The sequence below is a fragment of the Podarcis vaucheri genome, assembly GCF_965113315.1.
Source record: "Podarcis vaucheri genome assembly, chromosome: 8".
Taxonomy (NCBI): Eukaryota; Metazoa; Chordata; class Lepidosauria; order Squamata; family Lacertidae; genus Podarcis; species Podarcis vaucheri.
The window spans coordinates 60,544,033-60,558,893 of NC_138766.1; the positions used below are offsets into that span (position 1 = coordinate 60,544,033).

A 14,861-nucleotide genomic window follows, 5' to 3' on the forward strand; every position below is an offset into this window, starting at 1 on the left:
ACTTTCAGGCCAGAGCCAACCACGTAAGCAAGCTAAACCATAGAAGTAAATGTGGAGAGAGTACTATTTATCCCAAAGCGATTCCCACTCCCATCAGCTCCTGACTCTACAAACATTTTTTTCCCTTGAATTATTGCATTTACAAGTGCTGTACATGGTTCTCCACGCCCACGCCCACCCCCCATTTATCCTCACAACATCCTTGTGAGTGACGTCAAGGTGAGAGTTGGTGTCTATCCCAAGGTGCACCCAGGAATCTTCATAGTCAAGTGAGCTTTAGGTCTCCAAATCCTAGTCCAACTCTAACCACCACACCACTATGAAATCTGTCTGCTCTCAGTTAAATGGAACGTTGTGTTTCTAGACTATTTTAAACAACAGGTTAGCCAGGTTTAAATAGTACTTAAATATTTATATCTGAACAAAAAGTTATTAGTGTAGCTCAAAAGCTTGCTTCTAGTACATTACTATAAAGGCTAGTAAAATATACCCAAGTAGATGTTCTGTATTCTTGTCCTACTCTGAGCAGCGATTTCTCATCTAGATGTATATATTTACTGAATGCATCCTTAATGCAAACTGCCTGCTGTCTTACACTTTTTTTTTACAAGATAAAAAGCTATGCTTATGAATGGCTTTCTGCTGGGCAGAACAAACTATTTAGATCAACCTGGCAATAGCAATATTATCACTCAGCTCATCACTTTTTCCCAGCCCTAAATGCAGTTTAAATTGTTCAGCCATCTGTACACAAATTATTTGTCCCTGTTGTACTTTAATGCATCCAGATTTCTCTTAAAGCGAAATTCCTAGCTAGCTAGTTTCCAACACATGTTTCTGCAGTGCCCTCCAGTGGACTCCAATGTGAACTACTTATCAAATTGAATCTAGTGCACATTTCTTATATTAAGGAGACAGACAAGGTACTATTTCCAGTAATCTACAAAGTGGCAGTTCACTATGGTGGCTATGTAACCAACCAGAAGAACTGTATTTTCTTACTAGGTGGGGTAGAGCATTTCACAACATAGCTACACTTGATGGGGGGTGGGCCAAGGAAGCGGCAGAGGGGTGGTAAAATAAAAACCTCACCTGACCAGAACATCACAGGCCTTGCTCACAGTTACAGTGACCTCCATGTGAACATCTCATAAATCAGAGAAAGATAACCTGTTGTCTTATGAGTGTTGTTGAGCTCTACAGTCCCCCTCCCATCATCCCTAACCATTGGCCATGCTGGCTGCAGCTAATGGGAGTTGGAGTCCAGCAACATCTGGTGGGTTTCAGGTTTCCCATCGCTGTCTTAAAAGCACCATTTTTGTGCAAGATTATGCTGGTAAAGTTGCATTTCATATCCTCCCCGCTCCTAGGGACTTGCATTTCTCTTGTCTGACTCTGACAAATGGAACAGAATGAGAATGTAAATTAGGCTGTAGCAGTTCAGATTTTGGGAGAGGAAATGACATCGCCCTAATGCTTCTCTATTAAAATTAAAATCTCTCCAAGAATAGTGTCACAGTCCATTGCACTGTGTAGAGCAGACCTGGGCAGAGCAATTTTTGTAAATTGCCTTGGGAAGGTTTTTTTGCCCTGGAAAGTTAGGTCCCATTTTATTTAAAGAAATGAAGTGTTCAGTGCAGGACTAGGTAGGGTCATGTCTGTTAAATTGATTGCTTGGACCAAAGAGTTTTGTAGTGAAAATCATCATGAATGTACTATTCCCCTCTCCCCAGTTACTCTGCATCAGTCCCCGGGTCTTGGCTCCTTCCCCTCTTTATAAAGAGTGCACCGTTAGTAGTTGTCTAATTGACACTTCTGTGTTCTTTTACCAATGTAGAATACAAACCGCGGTTTGTTCACACACGCCAGACTCGTTCCCTGTCTGTGGAATTCGAAGGGGAAATATATGATATAAACCTGGAGGAGGAAGAACTGCATATCCTCCAACCCAAAAGCATTGTTAAGCGGCATGGAGCTTACAGTGAAGAGGAGGAGGGCCAATCAGAAGATACCGCTGGTGGTGACAAAGCGATGTTAGCCGATGGAACCAACGCAGTCGGCCAGCCGGACTCTGTCCGAGTGACTCATAAGTAAGAATGCTTTTGCCACAGCTGACTACGGTGAAGTCAGAGGAGCCAAGTACATGAGCAGAGATACATTAGGATTGATGGATGGATAAGGGAGATAGTGGATTAAGGGTAGTGAGGCTATGAGCAGACGCTAGACTGGTGACTGGGAGTAGCCACCGAGACCATATAACAACAGTCCTGAAAGACCTACATTGGCTCCCAGTACTTTTCCGAGCACAATTCAAAGTGTTGGTGCTGACCTTTAAAGCCCTAAACGGCCTCGGTCCAGTATACCTGAAGGAGCGTCTCCACCCCCATTGTTCAGCCCAGACACTGAGGTCCAGCTCTTAGGGCCTTCTGGCGGTTCCCTTACTGCGATAAGTGAAGTTGCAGGGAACCAGGCAGAGGGTCTTCTTGGTAGTGGCGCCCGCCCTGTGAACGCCCTCCCATCAGATGTCAAGGAAATAAACAACTATCTGACTTTTAGAAGACATCTGAAGGCAGCCCTGTTTAGGGAAGTTTTTAATGTTTGATGTTTTATCATGTTTTTAATATTTTGTTGGGAGCTACCCAGAGTGGCTGGGGAAACCCAGCTAGATGGATGGGGTATAAATTATCATCATTATCATTATTATAAAGGTAAGGGCAAGGAAGTTGTGATTAATGTGGAAACTAGTCTGATTATTATTTATTAAATCCTATACTACCCTTCATTCGAGGATCATTGGGGAGAGCATTCCACAGACGCTGAGCCAACACAGAATAGGCCCATTCTCCAAACCTGTTGCCACCCTCCAAACCTCTCAATAAAACCTGAAGATATAAAAAGGTCTTTAGTAACTGGCAAACAAAGCCAGGAAGGAAGGAATCAGCTACACTTCACAGTGGAAGCTGTTCCATAATGTGCCTGTAGCCATTGAGGAGGATCCAACCAAGCTGTGTCCTTCCACCCTAGGGAGGAAGCAGAGCAAGTACTTGCCCACTTTGATTCTTACGAGATGCTGGAACTACCATAGTAAAAATAATTTATAGTGATTTCTTTACTCTGTGGATTCAGAGGATTTAGGCTGCATGTACCCAAGATCTCTCTCCCCCAAACATCACCCCTATTTTCTTTTATCCATTTTTCCACTTAAAGGTGTTTTATTCTTCCGAATGACTCTATTCACTGTGAGAGGGAACTATACCAATCAGCCAGAGCCTGGAAAGACCACAAAGCCTACATTGACAAGGAGGTTTGAAGTCATTTTCCTTTATTAACCACCTGTGCTGGTATCTTACCAAAATGCAAATCTCACAAAATGTACCAGTGGGTGAAGGATCGCAATCAGAACTGGGTGATTGAGGTTCAAATCTCTGCTAGGCCATAAACATGGGGTGGCTGTGTTTGGCATAATGCTAAACCACAGTTTAGCATTACACAAGTGAGCCTCCTCTTCTGAGATCTTCCCCCATGGCTGGCAACCATGAGAAAATCAGAAGCAATTGCTTCTGTTTTCAAATAACCATGGTTAATGTGAACCTGGACAAACTGTGATTAGTCTCAACTATGGTTTTAAGGCAGAAATAGCTGGTGTGATGCCTTCCAAATGTTGGATTACAACTCCCATCATCCCTGACCATTAGCCATGCTGGCTGGGACTGATGGGAGGAGTGAGCCAACAAATTATGGAAAGTAGCATCTTGACTCCTACTTTAGGGAAACAAGCCATCTTTAAACCATGGTATCTGATTCTGGCTCATGTCTCTAAACCACAGTTAAGATGAGCCATAATTCTAGGTTTGCACACAGCAGCAAGCTTTGTGACTCCTTCAGGGGATGGGGAGAGGAGTGTGTGTGAGGCTGACATGGGCACAGAAAACCAAACCCTAGTTCACTATGATATTTGCATAATATCACTATGTGGACTTGAACAAATAATTATTTCTTGGTGTCAGTTCACCAAGTGGTAAAAAGCGGCTATCATTGTAGATGCAATGTGTGAGATTTATCAAATGATGAATAGTAAAATAGTAATAAGACCACTGGCAATACTCAGTGTCTGTTAGTAGCAATGTTTTGCTGCACTGATAAGTATTGAATGAAATTCTTACTAAACCTGCAACTAACTTTGCAGATTGAGGCTCTCCAAGATAAAATTAAGAATTTAAGAGAAGTGAGAGGACATCTAAAAAGACGAAAACCTGAGGACTGTGACTGTAGCAAAAAAAGGTAAGGGCATTTCTTTTTTTCATCTGCATAATTCCAGGTGGAAAATCAATGTATATGGGGGAACAGATAATAACTCCCAAGGTTTGGTTTTCTGGTTAAAATGGGATAAAGCATAAAGACAGCAGTCATACATTTTGGGCAAACTTCAGGCATGTTTTCATCTAGTTCTTCTTGAAATGCTTCTTCTATGGAGTGCCACACAGAACAGTAATCTGCATTTCTGAAATAAATTTTAAATAAGCGAACCTACTGGAGTTTTTGAAGCAAAATTTTGGACTATATAGTAGCTGAGTATTTCTTTTGGTAAGGTTAAAATTGATTGTTTCATGGCCTTTGGGTAAAGAATACACTGAAATCTTTTACATTATATATAAAGATATAAAGAGTTTGAACATTTTTTACCAACAGTTATATTTATTTAAAAGCTGGTGGGGTAATCTCTGTACAAATATTTAAGGAATGAAACTAATAGCCACACTTCCATTTTTAAGTGCTGGTTTTCAGCGAAGCCTCATTTTGTCATAATATTTCTTTACAGCTATTACAATAAAGAAAAGGGGGTTAAAGGTCAAGAAAAGCTTAAGACAAGTCACCTTCATCCATTCAAGTAAGCCCCTCTTTCTTTTTTTATTGATAAGAAGCTATGTATTATTGTTTGTTAATATTATTTATATTTGTGTACATCTGGCTGTTTGGCTATAAGATTGCCTGTGCAAAGTCATTTTTAGCCATATGGTACAGATATGTAATTTCTTGACCATATAAACTCCCGCTTTGCACAGCCCTGATACAAATAACTCTGGTGTGTGCTATCTGCATGTAAATTAGTGCATGTAGCAAGAACATTTAAGCATTACTCTCTGCCATATGAGTCACAGCTCAGGGAAGAGGATTTCGGCAGCAAGCACAGGTGGGAGGTGACCTTTAAAATCAGTCCTGAAACAATCCACTTCTTCCCTCCAGCTGCTAAGCATGTTGATTTGCTTATATGAGAACTCCAATCTATTGTAGGTGCTTGATGAAAACTGCTAGGATTAAGCCTTGGTTTATGAAATATTCTTGAATCTGACTAGGGAAGCTGCCCAAGAGGTAGATGGTAAACTTCAGCTCTTCAAAGAGAACCGGAGGAGAAGGAAAGAAAGGAAAGGGAAAAAGCGCCAGAAAAAAGGAGACGAGTGCAGCCTTCCTGGACTCACTTGTTTTACGCATGATAACAACCATTGGCAGACTGCTCCATTCTGGAACTGTGAGAACCACTTTCATTTCTGGGGTTCGGGGGTCGGTGTGATCTCTTGCAGCGTTGGGAGATTTATATATACTTTTGTGGGTTTTTTTAATTATTTATTTTAAATACAACTGGAATTGAATTTAAATTGTATTTAAAACTGGATTTTAACGAGTTTAATATTTTTAAAGGGGTTTTTCCTTAAATTAATGCCAAAAAATGAAATAGAAATTGGAATACAGGCACATTCAAATTTCTGATGAGGTTATGGGACCACAGAGCATGCACAATAGTTGTTGTTGTTATAGGATTCTGGTGTCCTGGAGATACCACTTTCTGTCTCATCTGAATCATTCATTGAGCCCACCTGGGTGATAGCTTACATCTCTTTTAAGTTGTTTACCTTACCTGCTTGCGTTCCATAATTTGACTTGTTCTCACATTATGAACCTGCCCAGTAGAATCGCTCCTGAATGGTTCTAGGTGTAGCCAGACCAATTCTCTGCTAACTTACTCAGAAGTCCCACTGAGGACAGTGGTGCTTGTTTCCAAATAATTGTGCATGGAATTGTATCCGTAGTCTTCAAGTACATGGTCTTTCCCACACATGTATAGATAAAGAGAGAGCAATATTAAAAAAGAGAAGAAACACCAGGTTGGGGGTGTGGAGGAAGAAGAGAAGAGGCAAGTCTCCAACTGGTGAAGAATGGAAACCATATTCTTAAGCTGAAAGCATAAAATTAAGTGTGCTTTGATCTAAAATCTTTCACAGGGGCAATAGATTATGGTGGCAATTTCCTCTAAAGAAAGCATTGCCTTTGAGGTTGTATATATTCAAGAGTAAGATTTTGGGCTGTATCCAGTGAAAAACATCCTGTTAACACAAGGCTTCCTCCTGCTTTCTCCTCTCTCCACACTTCACCATGTTCTGCCCCATCTCTCTTCTGGGGGAAAGGAATAGCATAGGCATAGGTCCTTGCACTAAAGAGGTTGACTTCACTGGATACAATTTAATGTTTGTGTCGGTGTCAATGTTGCCTTCCCACCATCAACCGTAAACACGTGTATAACTGGGTTGTTCACTGTGTTACATACAGCCAACATTTCTTATTGTTAAAATAAGTTTTTTATTGGAGTGCCAGGATCACTTAAGCAATCGTTTATTCCAGAATCCTGAATATTTATGAAAGAGGATATAATTCATGGAAATAAGTTTTTTTAATTACTTTAAATGTGGGATATTTTCTAACTGCAATTTTTTATTCAGGGTTAAAAGATGTGATCCGATGAAGCACTTTTTAGTCCCTTTGATTTTAATGGGAGATATTTAAGCATAGTGTTTCTCCCATTCTCCTTGAAACCAGTGGCTCTTAAGAAATGCTTAATGTGGATGGGGTCACCTGTAAACTGCAGAGACATTCTGTCTTCTTTTTTCTTGCGCAAAAAGCATTTTTTCAAACCTTGAACTTCAGAACTTACATTTATGGTTGTGTAATGCAGTTGTTGTTTTTTTTGAAAGAAAATTGTGAAAATGAATTTAAAATTAATGGTCCTGAACCAGAGATCTTGTGTGCAGCGACAGCAGTGCAAAGATGCTTCCTAAGAAGCAGATGGTTGGTGCTGCAAAGTTTAAAAGTTAAGTGGGAGATGCTTGGATGAGCAGTGCTGTCGGAATTACCATTGCCTACCCAGGGCACATGAGGTGCTGAAATACAGCACTATATGTGTGCACTTCCAGGTGCTGGATGCAGTCATGTTTCCTAAAGCGTGTCTTCCCTAAAAGAGGGCACCTGTTGCGGTGAGACCGGGAGACTGACCTCCTGGTTGTGGGTGGGTCTATTGGGACAGCCACAACACCCGATTGGTAGGTCCCTCGTTGCTGGGTTTAATCTGGCCAATGGGAGCAGTCTAAATGGATTGAGGGACCTATATATACCTATGCACCTGACCCTCTTTCAGCTCGTGCATCAGAACACCTGCCCAGCTCTCCCTATTTAGGGCATTTTGCGATTGAGCTTGCTATGCCGTTGTGTGTTGTCTGTCGTTGGGACGGGGCACAGCAGGAATTTTCCCCGCTTGGCTGATTGGCTGCTGCCATTTGGGTTTGGCCTGCTGTGTAGTAAATTGTCACAACTTGTAAGCTTGCGGATAGGGATGGGAGAACGGTCTCGCCATCCCTATGTGAAGGGTATTCCGTTAAAGGAATCCAGGGACTCAACTTGGTTTGGTCAACCCCCGAGAGGGAGTTGGGAGATTTATATATACTTTTGTGGTTTTTTTTAATTATTTATTTTAAATACAACTGGAATTGAATTTAAATTGTATTTAAAACTGGATTTTAACGAGTTTAATATTTTTAAAGGGGTTTTTCCTTAAATTAATGCCAAAAAATGAAATAGAAATTGGAATACAGGCACATTCAAATTTCTGATGAGGTTATGGGACCACAGAGCATGCACAATAGTTGTTGTTGTTATAGGATTCTGGTGTCCTGGAGATACCACTTTCTGTCTCATCTGAATCATTCATTGAGCCCACCTGGGTGATAGCTTACATCTCTTTTAAGTTGTTTACCTTACCTGCTTGCGTTCCATAATTTGACTTGTTCTCACATTATGAACCTGCCCAGTAGAATCGCTCCTGAATGGTTCTAGGTGTAGCCAGACCAATTCTCTGCTAACTTACTCAGAAGTCCCACTGAGGACAGTGGTGCTTGTTTCCAAATAATTGTGCATGGAATTGTATCCGTAGTCTTCAAGTACATGGTCTTTCCCACACATGTATAGATAAAGAGAGAGCAATATTAAAAAAGAGAAGAAACACCAGGTTGGGGGTGTGGAGGAAGAAGAGAAGAGGCAAGTCTCCAACTGGTGAAGAATGGAAACCATATTCTTAAGCTGAAAGCATAAAATTAAGTGTGCTTTGATCTAAAATCTTTCACAGGGGCAATAGATTATGGTGGCAATTTCCTCTAAAGAAAGCATTGCCTTTGAGGTTGTATATATTCAAGAGTAAGATTTTGGGCTGTATCCAGTGAAAAACATCCTGTTAACACAAGGCTTCCTCCTGCTTTCTCCTCTCTCCACACTTCACCATGTTCTGCCCCATCTCTCTTCTGGGGGAAAGGAATAGCATAGGCATAGGTCCTTGCACTAAAGAGGTTGACTTCACTGGATACAATTTAATGTTTGTGTCGGTGTCAATGTTGCCTTCCCACCATCAACCGTAAACACGTGTATAACTGGGTTGTTCACTGTGTTACATACAGCCAACATTTCTTATTGTTAAAATAAGTTTTTTATTGGAGTGCCAGGATCACTTAAGCAATCGTTTATTCCAGAATCCTGAATATTTATGAAAGAGGATATAATTCATGGAAATAAGTTTTTTTAATTACTTTAAATGTGGGATATTTTCTAACTGCAATTTTTTATTCAGGGTTAAAAGATGTGATCCGATGAAGCACTTTTTAGTCCCTTTGATTTTAATGGGAGATATTTAAGCATAGTGTTTCTCCCATTCTCCTTGAAACCAGTGGCTCTTAAGAAATGCTTAATGTGGATGGGGTCACCTGTAAACTGCAGAGACATTCTGTCTTCTTTTTTCTTGCGCAAAAAGCATTTTTTCAAACCTTGAACTTCAGAACTTACATTTATGGTTGTGTAATGCAGTTGTTGTTTTTTTTGAAAGAAAATTGTGAAAATGAATTTAAAATTAATGGTCCTGAACCAGAGATCTTGTGTGCAGCGACAGCAGTGCAAAGATGCTTCCTAAGAAGCAGATGGTTGGTGCTGCAAAGTTTAAAAGTTAAGTGGGAGATGCTTGGATGAGCAGTGCTGTCGGAATTACCATTGCCTACCCAGGGCACATGAGGTGCTGAAATACAGCACTATATGTGTGCACTTCCAGGTGCTGGATGCAGTCATGTTTCCTAAAGCGTGTCTTCCCTAAAAGAGGGCACCTGTTGCGGTGAGACCGGGAGACTGACCTCCTGGTTGTGGGTGGGTCTATTGGGACAGCCACAACACCCGATTGGTAGGTCCCTCGTTGCTGGGTTTAATCTGGCCAATGGGAGCAGTCTAAATGGATTGAGGGACCTATATATACCTATGCACCTGACCCTCTTTCAGCTCGTGCATCAGAACACCTGCCCAGCTCTCCCTATTTAGGGCATTTTGCGATTGAGCTTGCTATGCCGTTGTGTGTTGTCTGTCGTTGGGACGGGGCACAGCAGGAATTTTCCCCGCTTGGCTGATTGGCTGCTGCCATTTGGGTTTGGCCTGCTGTGTAGTAAATTGTCACAACTTGTAAGCTTGCGGATAGGGATGGGAGAACGGTCTCGCCATCCCTATGTGAAGGGTATTCCGTTAAAGGAATCCAGGGACTCAACTTGGTTTGGTCAACCCCCGAGAGGGGGTTGCGCCAATGCCCGAGTCCAGGGGAGCATCTGGGGAGTGAACATAGTCTGTTCCCGGGCTTTCCACCTACCTCAGGTGTTCACCCTTGGCTGACCTATGATAGAGCTCTGGGTCAGCGCTACCTGCAAGCGTGCAGGGAGCTAGTCGAACCAGTGAGCAACCACTCACTTTCTGTAATCAATAAAGTTGTGGCCTAAATTCTGCCAAAAACCAAAACTAAAATTTGAGTCAAATGTGTGTTTATTTAGGGGGGAGGTCTCTGGGTCTGAACACGGAAACCATTTTCCTTTAACGCATGAAAGACTGCATCCAGAGAGATGGTATGCACCTTGCACTAGGCATAATTTTGTTGTTGGCATCCATCCATCTGTCTCGGGGCTTCAGCGCCTTTGGGGCTGAAGTCAAGCTGTTGGAAGGTTGCAGCACCTGCTGTGGCTGTAGAGACCAATACGGGAGCGATGTGTTTTGTTGCAGCTGGGGCAGATGAAGGCATCTGGTTGGGTTGCTTCAGGTGTACCATGGCGTTTTCTTCTCTCTCTGCTCCTCCCAGCAGTCATTCCTCCTCTGGTCACTGCTAATTGCCTTTCCTGGATTGAATATCTGCTTCCTTAACACTGATTAAGTTTTCCCCCCCTTTCCCCAACAGTGGGATCGTTTTGTGCTTGTACAAGCTCAAACAATAACACTTACTGGTGCTTACGAACACTAAATGAAACACATAACTTCCTCTTCTGTGAGTTTGCTACAGGATTCCTGGAGTATTTTGACATGAACACAGACCCCTACCAGGTAAATGTGTGTTTAATGTCTGCCCCTCCCATTACGCTTCATTTAAGCTCCATCTTTGTTGTCTTTTCGGCACCTCTTTAAAGGCCTTCAATTCTCAGCAAGCCTTTTAAGTGGAGATCCTTATCCCAGTTTCCATCTGTAGTGGATTAAAAAATAGTTTTTATTGTTAATTACTTTGGGATGTTTCATGGGAAAATGAAACTCTCCCAGCCCTATCTAGAGATGCTGGGGTTTGAATCTGGGAACTGCTGCGTGCAAAGCTGCATGCTTTTACCACTGAGCTATGGTGGTTCCCTAGAGCTTGGCTTACATGTAAGCGTATAGACTTCAGTCATTTGAGTATTGCACCCTTTGCAGTTGCAGACACTCATAACATTTCTTTCCCCCCCCTTTCCCCTCCCACCTGTGTCTAGCTGACAAATACAGTACACACTGTAGAAAGAGGCACCTTGAACCAGCTACACATACAGCTAATGGAGCTACGAAGTTGTCAAGGTTATAAGCAGTGCAATCCAAGACCCAAGGGGCTTGACACAGGTAATAACAAATTATGCTTAACTCTGGGTTGTTAATGTTGTTTCTGTCCCTGCACCCTTAATGACTACAAGGAATGGTTAAAGTGGTCTGTGAAACACCTAGAGAAATAATGATTTTAAGCATAATCAGAATGGGGTATTTACAATATGTTTAGCCATTTAGACGTGATTTGCAGCTGAAGAATATATGACACCTCACTGTACACAGATATTACAGGAAAACTGCATAATAATTACAAAAGCAGGCAGAGTTAATTGCATTATTTACCATGCTGCATGTATATATGATTTCTTCTTGTAAGCCTGACATCTCCCCTGCCCCCTCAATGCAAGCCTGGGAAATGTGAAGCAATAATGAAGAAGGCATTGCCTTTGAACATTGCAAACTTACTCCCTCTTCTCTGAATAACTCCACTTGCTCTCCAAAACACATCTGGAAAGGTTTATTCTATGCAGCCTTGTGCTCAGATTCTTCTTTTCACTGTACCAATTAACTGCTCTATTAGGACATGAAGTTTTGAGTCCTTAAAGGGTGTGTGTGTGTTCATTTTATGCATCTTCTCCGTTGTCACTCAAAATATTAGTAGAAACCAATCTTACAGCCCTCTCTTCACCAGGTATTTACTTGGGCCTGGGAGAAGGCCTGAGGTCACCATCTGCTTTTATATCTACTTGTCCAATACTTATATTGGGTTGCCAATAGAACAAATGAGAATTTGTCCTGGGATTGGGCCCACCAAGGGGCATCAAACCCCACTGAGAAAGTACATAGCTGTGTCCCCTGTGTTTAGCTCTCCATTTTCCCTAGAAAAATAAGGAATTATATTACTCTTCTGTAATCTGAAGCCTATAAAGTGATTAGGGGTTGTGGGCCGTGTTCCAGGGAAATCTTTCTCTAAAATTTTGCAAAAATAATAATAATTCCTATTACCAATATGCAGTTCCTTAGGGTTCAGTTTAATCCTCTATGCTGTTTAACATCTACATGAAACAGCTGAGTGCGGTTATCTGGAGTTTTGGAGTATGTTGTCAGCAATATCCCAATGACACACAGCTCTACTTCTCCTTTACATCTGCAGGTAAGGCCAGTGGATGTTCTGGACCGTTGTCTTGCCTCAGTAATGGACTGGATGAGAGCCAACAAACTGAAGCTCAGTCTAGTTACTAAGGCACTGTTAAGTGGGCAGTTTACTAGGCTGGGTGGATAAGAGGTTGCCTGCTCTTGATGGGGTTACACTCCCTCTGAATGAGCAGGTATGTAGCTTGTGGGTACTCCTGGATCCTTTGCTGTCACTTTGAGGCTCAGGTGGCCTCAGTGGCGCAGAATGCCTTCCGTCAGCTCAGCTGTGCCCCTGTCTGGACAGGGATTGCTTCTGTTGTCTATGCACTGGTAACCTCTAGGTTAGGTTATTGCAACACATTATACTCAGGGCTGCCTCTGAAGACAGCTCAGACACTTCAGATGGTACAGAATTCAGCAGCTAGGTTACTCCCTGGGGCAAGACAGTTTGAACATATTGCACCAATCCTGACCTGACTGCACTGTCTGCCAGTTAGTTTCCAAATGTTGGTTTTGAAGTATAAATCATTAAATGGCTCAGGATCACAATACCTCAAGGACTGCCTCTCTCCATATGAACCCACCCAGACTCTGCAATTATCACCTGAGACACTTCTTTGTGTACCTCCTCAAGAGGTCTGGAGGATGGCAACGGGAGAATGGGTTTTTTCTTTGGTGGCTTCCCATTTGTGGAATCCTCTCCCCAGGAAGACACGTTTCTCTATAACCAAGCCTTTGGCTGATTAACATTATATGGCCTTTTAGAGGTGTTTGTGGGAGTGGGTTATAGCTTTGTTATTGTTTTATTATGCATTTTGTGTTCTCATTTTGTATTTTTTGTTGTGAACCGCCCGTTTATCTTCAGAAGAATTGCGATATACAGATTTAAATAATAATAATAATAATAATAATAATAATAATAATAATAATAATATGTAACATTTCCCTTTTCTTACGATTTTATCACTTTTTCTATTTTTTTGATTTATTTAGTACACTCCCAGGTATCTTTGTTGGACTGTCGCTTTACCTATTTATAACACGATAAATTTCTTTTTAGGAGGTAGATGCTGTGCATGGAAAGCTACATTATGAATGATTTTTACCAAATCTAAACACTAACAAAAGTTACTCTTGTATTTTCCTATATCAGGAAATAAAGATGGAGGAAGCTATGATCCACACAGGTATCCACACTTTATTATTCTCCTCAGCAGCTTCTTTCCAAATAATTGCATGACCTGGTCCATTTCGACTAATGCCTGTATCCCGCACATTGCGTAGCTTTTGCTGCATGCAAGCGCTAATGATGTTCTGCACCTGGCCACTGGTTTTTACATCTTCCACTTTACATTTAACTTTGCTCACACTGAGACTTCATGCGGCTCATTTTACATTAGTCCTGCTTTAGGAAATTCACTCATCATCCTTGTACGGGGGGCTGGGGAGTGGAAGGCACGGCATAGTTCTCTGGAAGTACTGTATGTTGTTTCGCGTGACAATAGCATCGCTCATGTTCATTGATGCACATGGGGGGGAACGAGACTGCACCCACTGGTCCCACAACATCTACATGTTTAGCAAACGTATGGAAGGCATTTCATGCATGTGCGGACATATCTGCAGAAGGCGTCTTCATGCAGTTAGGAACCTTGGGACAAGGAGTCTCACCTATGCATAAGTGTCAGGCCCAGAGTCGGCATGGCCAGGCAAATGCTGGGGCCGCCAGAGATGGCAGCAGTTGCTGGCATCACTTTACACCACTAAGCAAATTGCATACAGCCACTCACCACTTCTGTCCCAAGAATACGGCACTTGAGTATAAAAATAAAAAGGAATCCCTCTCTGCTGCCTGGCACACTTACTTGGGGACAACCCCAGGGTTGCTATGGAGGTCAGTGACCACCAGAATATTTCAAGGAGCCCTAGAGGACCCCTTGCCCAGGGCTTCTTCCAACCTGCCATCAGCCTTGTGCATGAATCCTGAACACATGGACACCAAGGGCACAGCCAGTGGGTGCAATCTTGCTCCATCTCAAGCCATTCGGTTTATACAAAGGGGAGTTCATTCAAATCTTTTGTCACTTTTTTTTATCTATGCCATTCAAATCTTGATTGTTTATAATGAGTGAACTGGAAGTAGAAGAGAAAAAGCAAAGTGGGATTCAAAAGCGATGTTTATTGATCCAACAAGTTTTGGATATCATAGGGTAAGAAAAGAAGAAACAGCACATCTAAATGTTGGATCTTTGCTTCTTTAAGTTTCCATGAAGATGGTATGGTCCAAATACATTGGATCAATATTTTATCTCTTTTGATTATGCCAGTTACTTTTTGCTTCTACTTGCCATTCTTTCTTGAGGTTCCCATTTCTGATACATTTTTCAATGATAGAAGCATTTTTATTGTTGTTATAGGTTGGTCTTTTCAGAATGTTTCATTATAAATACGCTTATCTTCTTGCTATCGTCAGCAGCAATGAAGGTGATACGGCAATTAAAAATACTTCAGCTCTGCATGACATATCCCCTACAATTGCATAATTGTTGACT

The 14,861-nt window shown here is 41.8% G+C and overlaps 1 protein-coding gene across 7 annotated transcripts in view; it reads left to right on the forward strand.

Moving 5' to 3' along the window:
- The window catches only part of SULF1 (sulfatase 1), a 107,441-nt gene that overhangs the window by 88,210 nt on the left and 4,370 nt on the right, over window positions 1–14,861 (forward strand). For 5 of the 7 annotated variants that reach the window (XM_082233763.1, XM_082233765.1, XM_082233764.1 and 2 more), the window contains 7 exons: window positions 1,838–2,090; window positions 3,208–3,304; window positions 4,187–4,281; window positions 4,820–4,888; window positions 5,355–5,527; window positions 10,571–10,713; window positions 11,127–11,250. In XM_082233763.1, coding sequence (XP_082089889.1) covers window positions 1,838–2,090; window positions 3,208–3,304; window positions 4,187–4,281; window positions 4,820–4,888; window positions 5,355–5,527; window positions 10,571–10,713; window positions 11,127–11,250 — 954 coding nt within the window. Of the gene's footprint in view, window positions 1–1,837; window positions 2,091–3,207; window positions 3,305–4,186; window positions 4,282–4,819; window positions 4,889–5,354; window positions 5,528–10,570; window positions 10,714–11,126; window positions 11,251–13,462; window positions 13,497–14,861 lie in introns of all 7 variants that reach the window. The other 2 variants (XM_082233768.1, XM_082233769.1) reach the window with 1 other exon arrangement.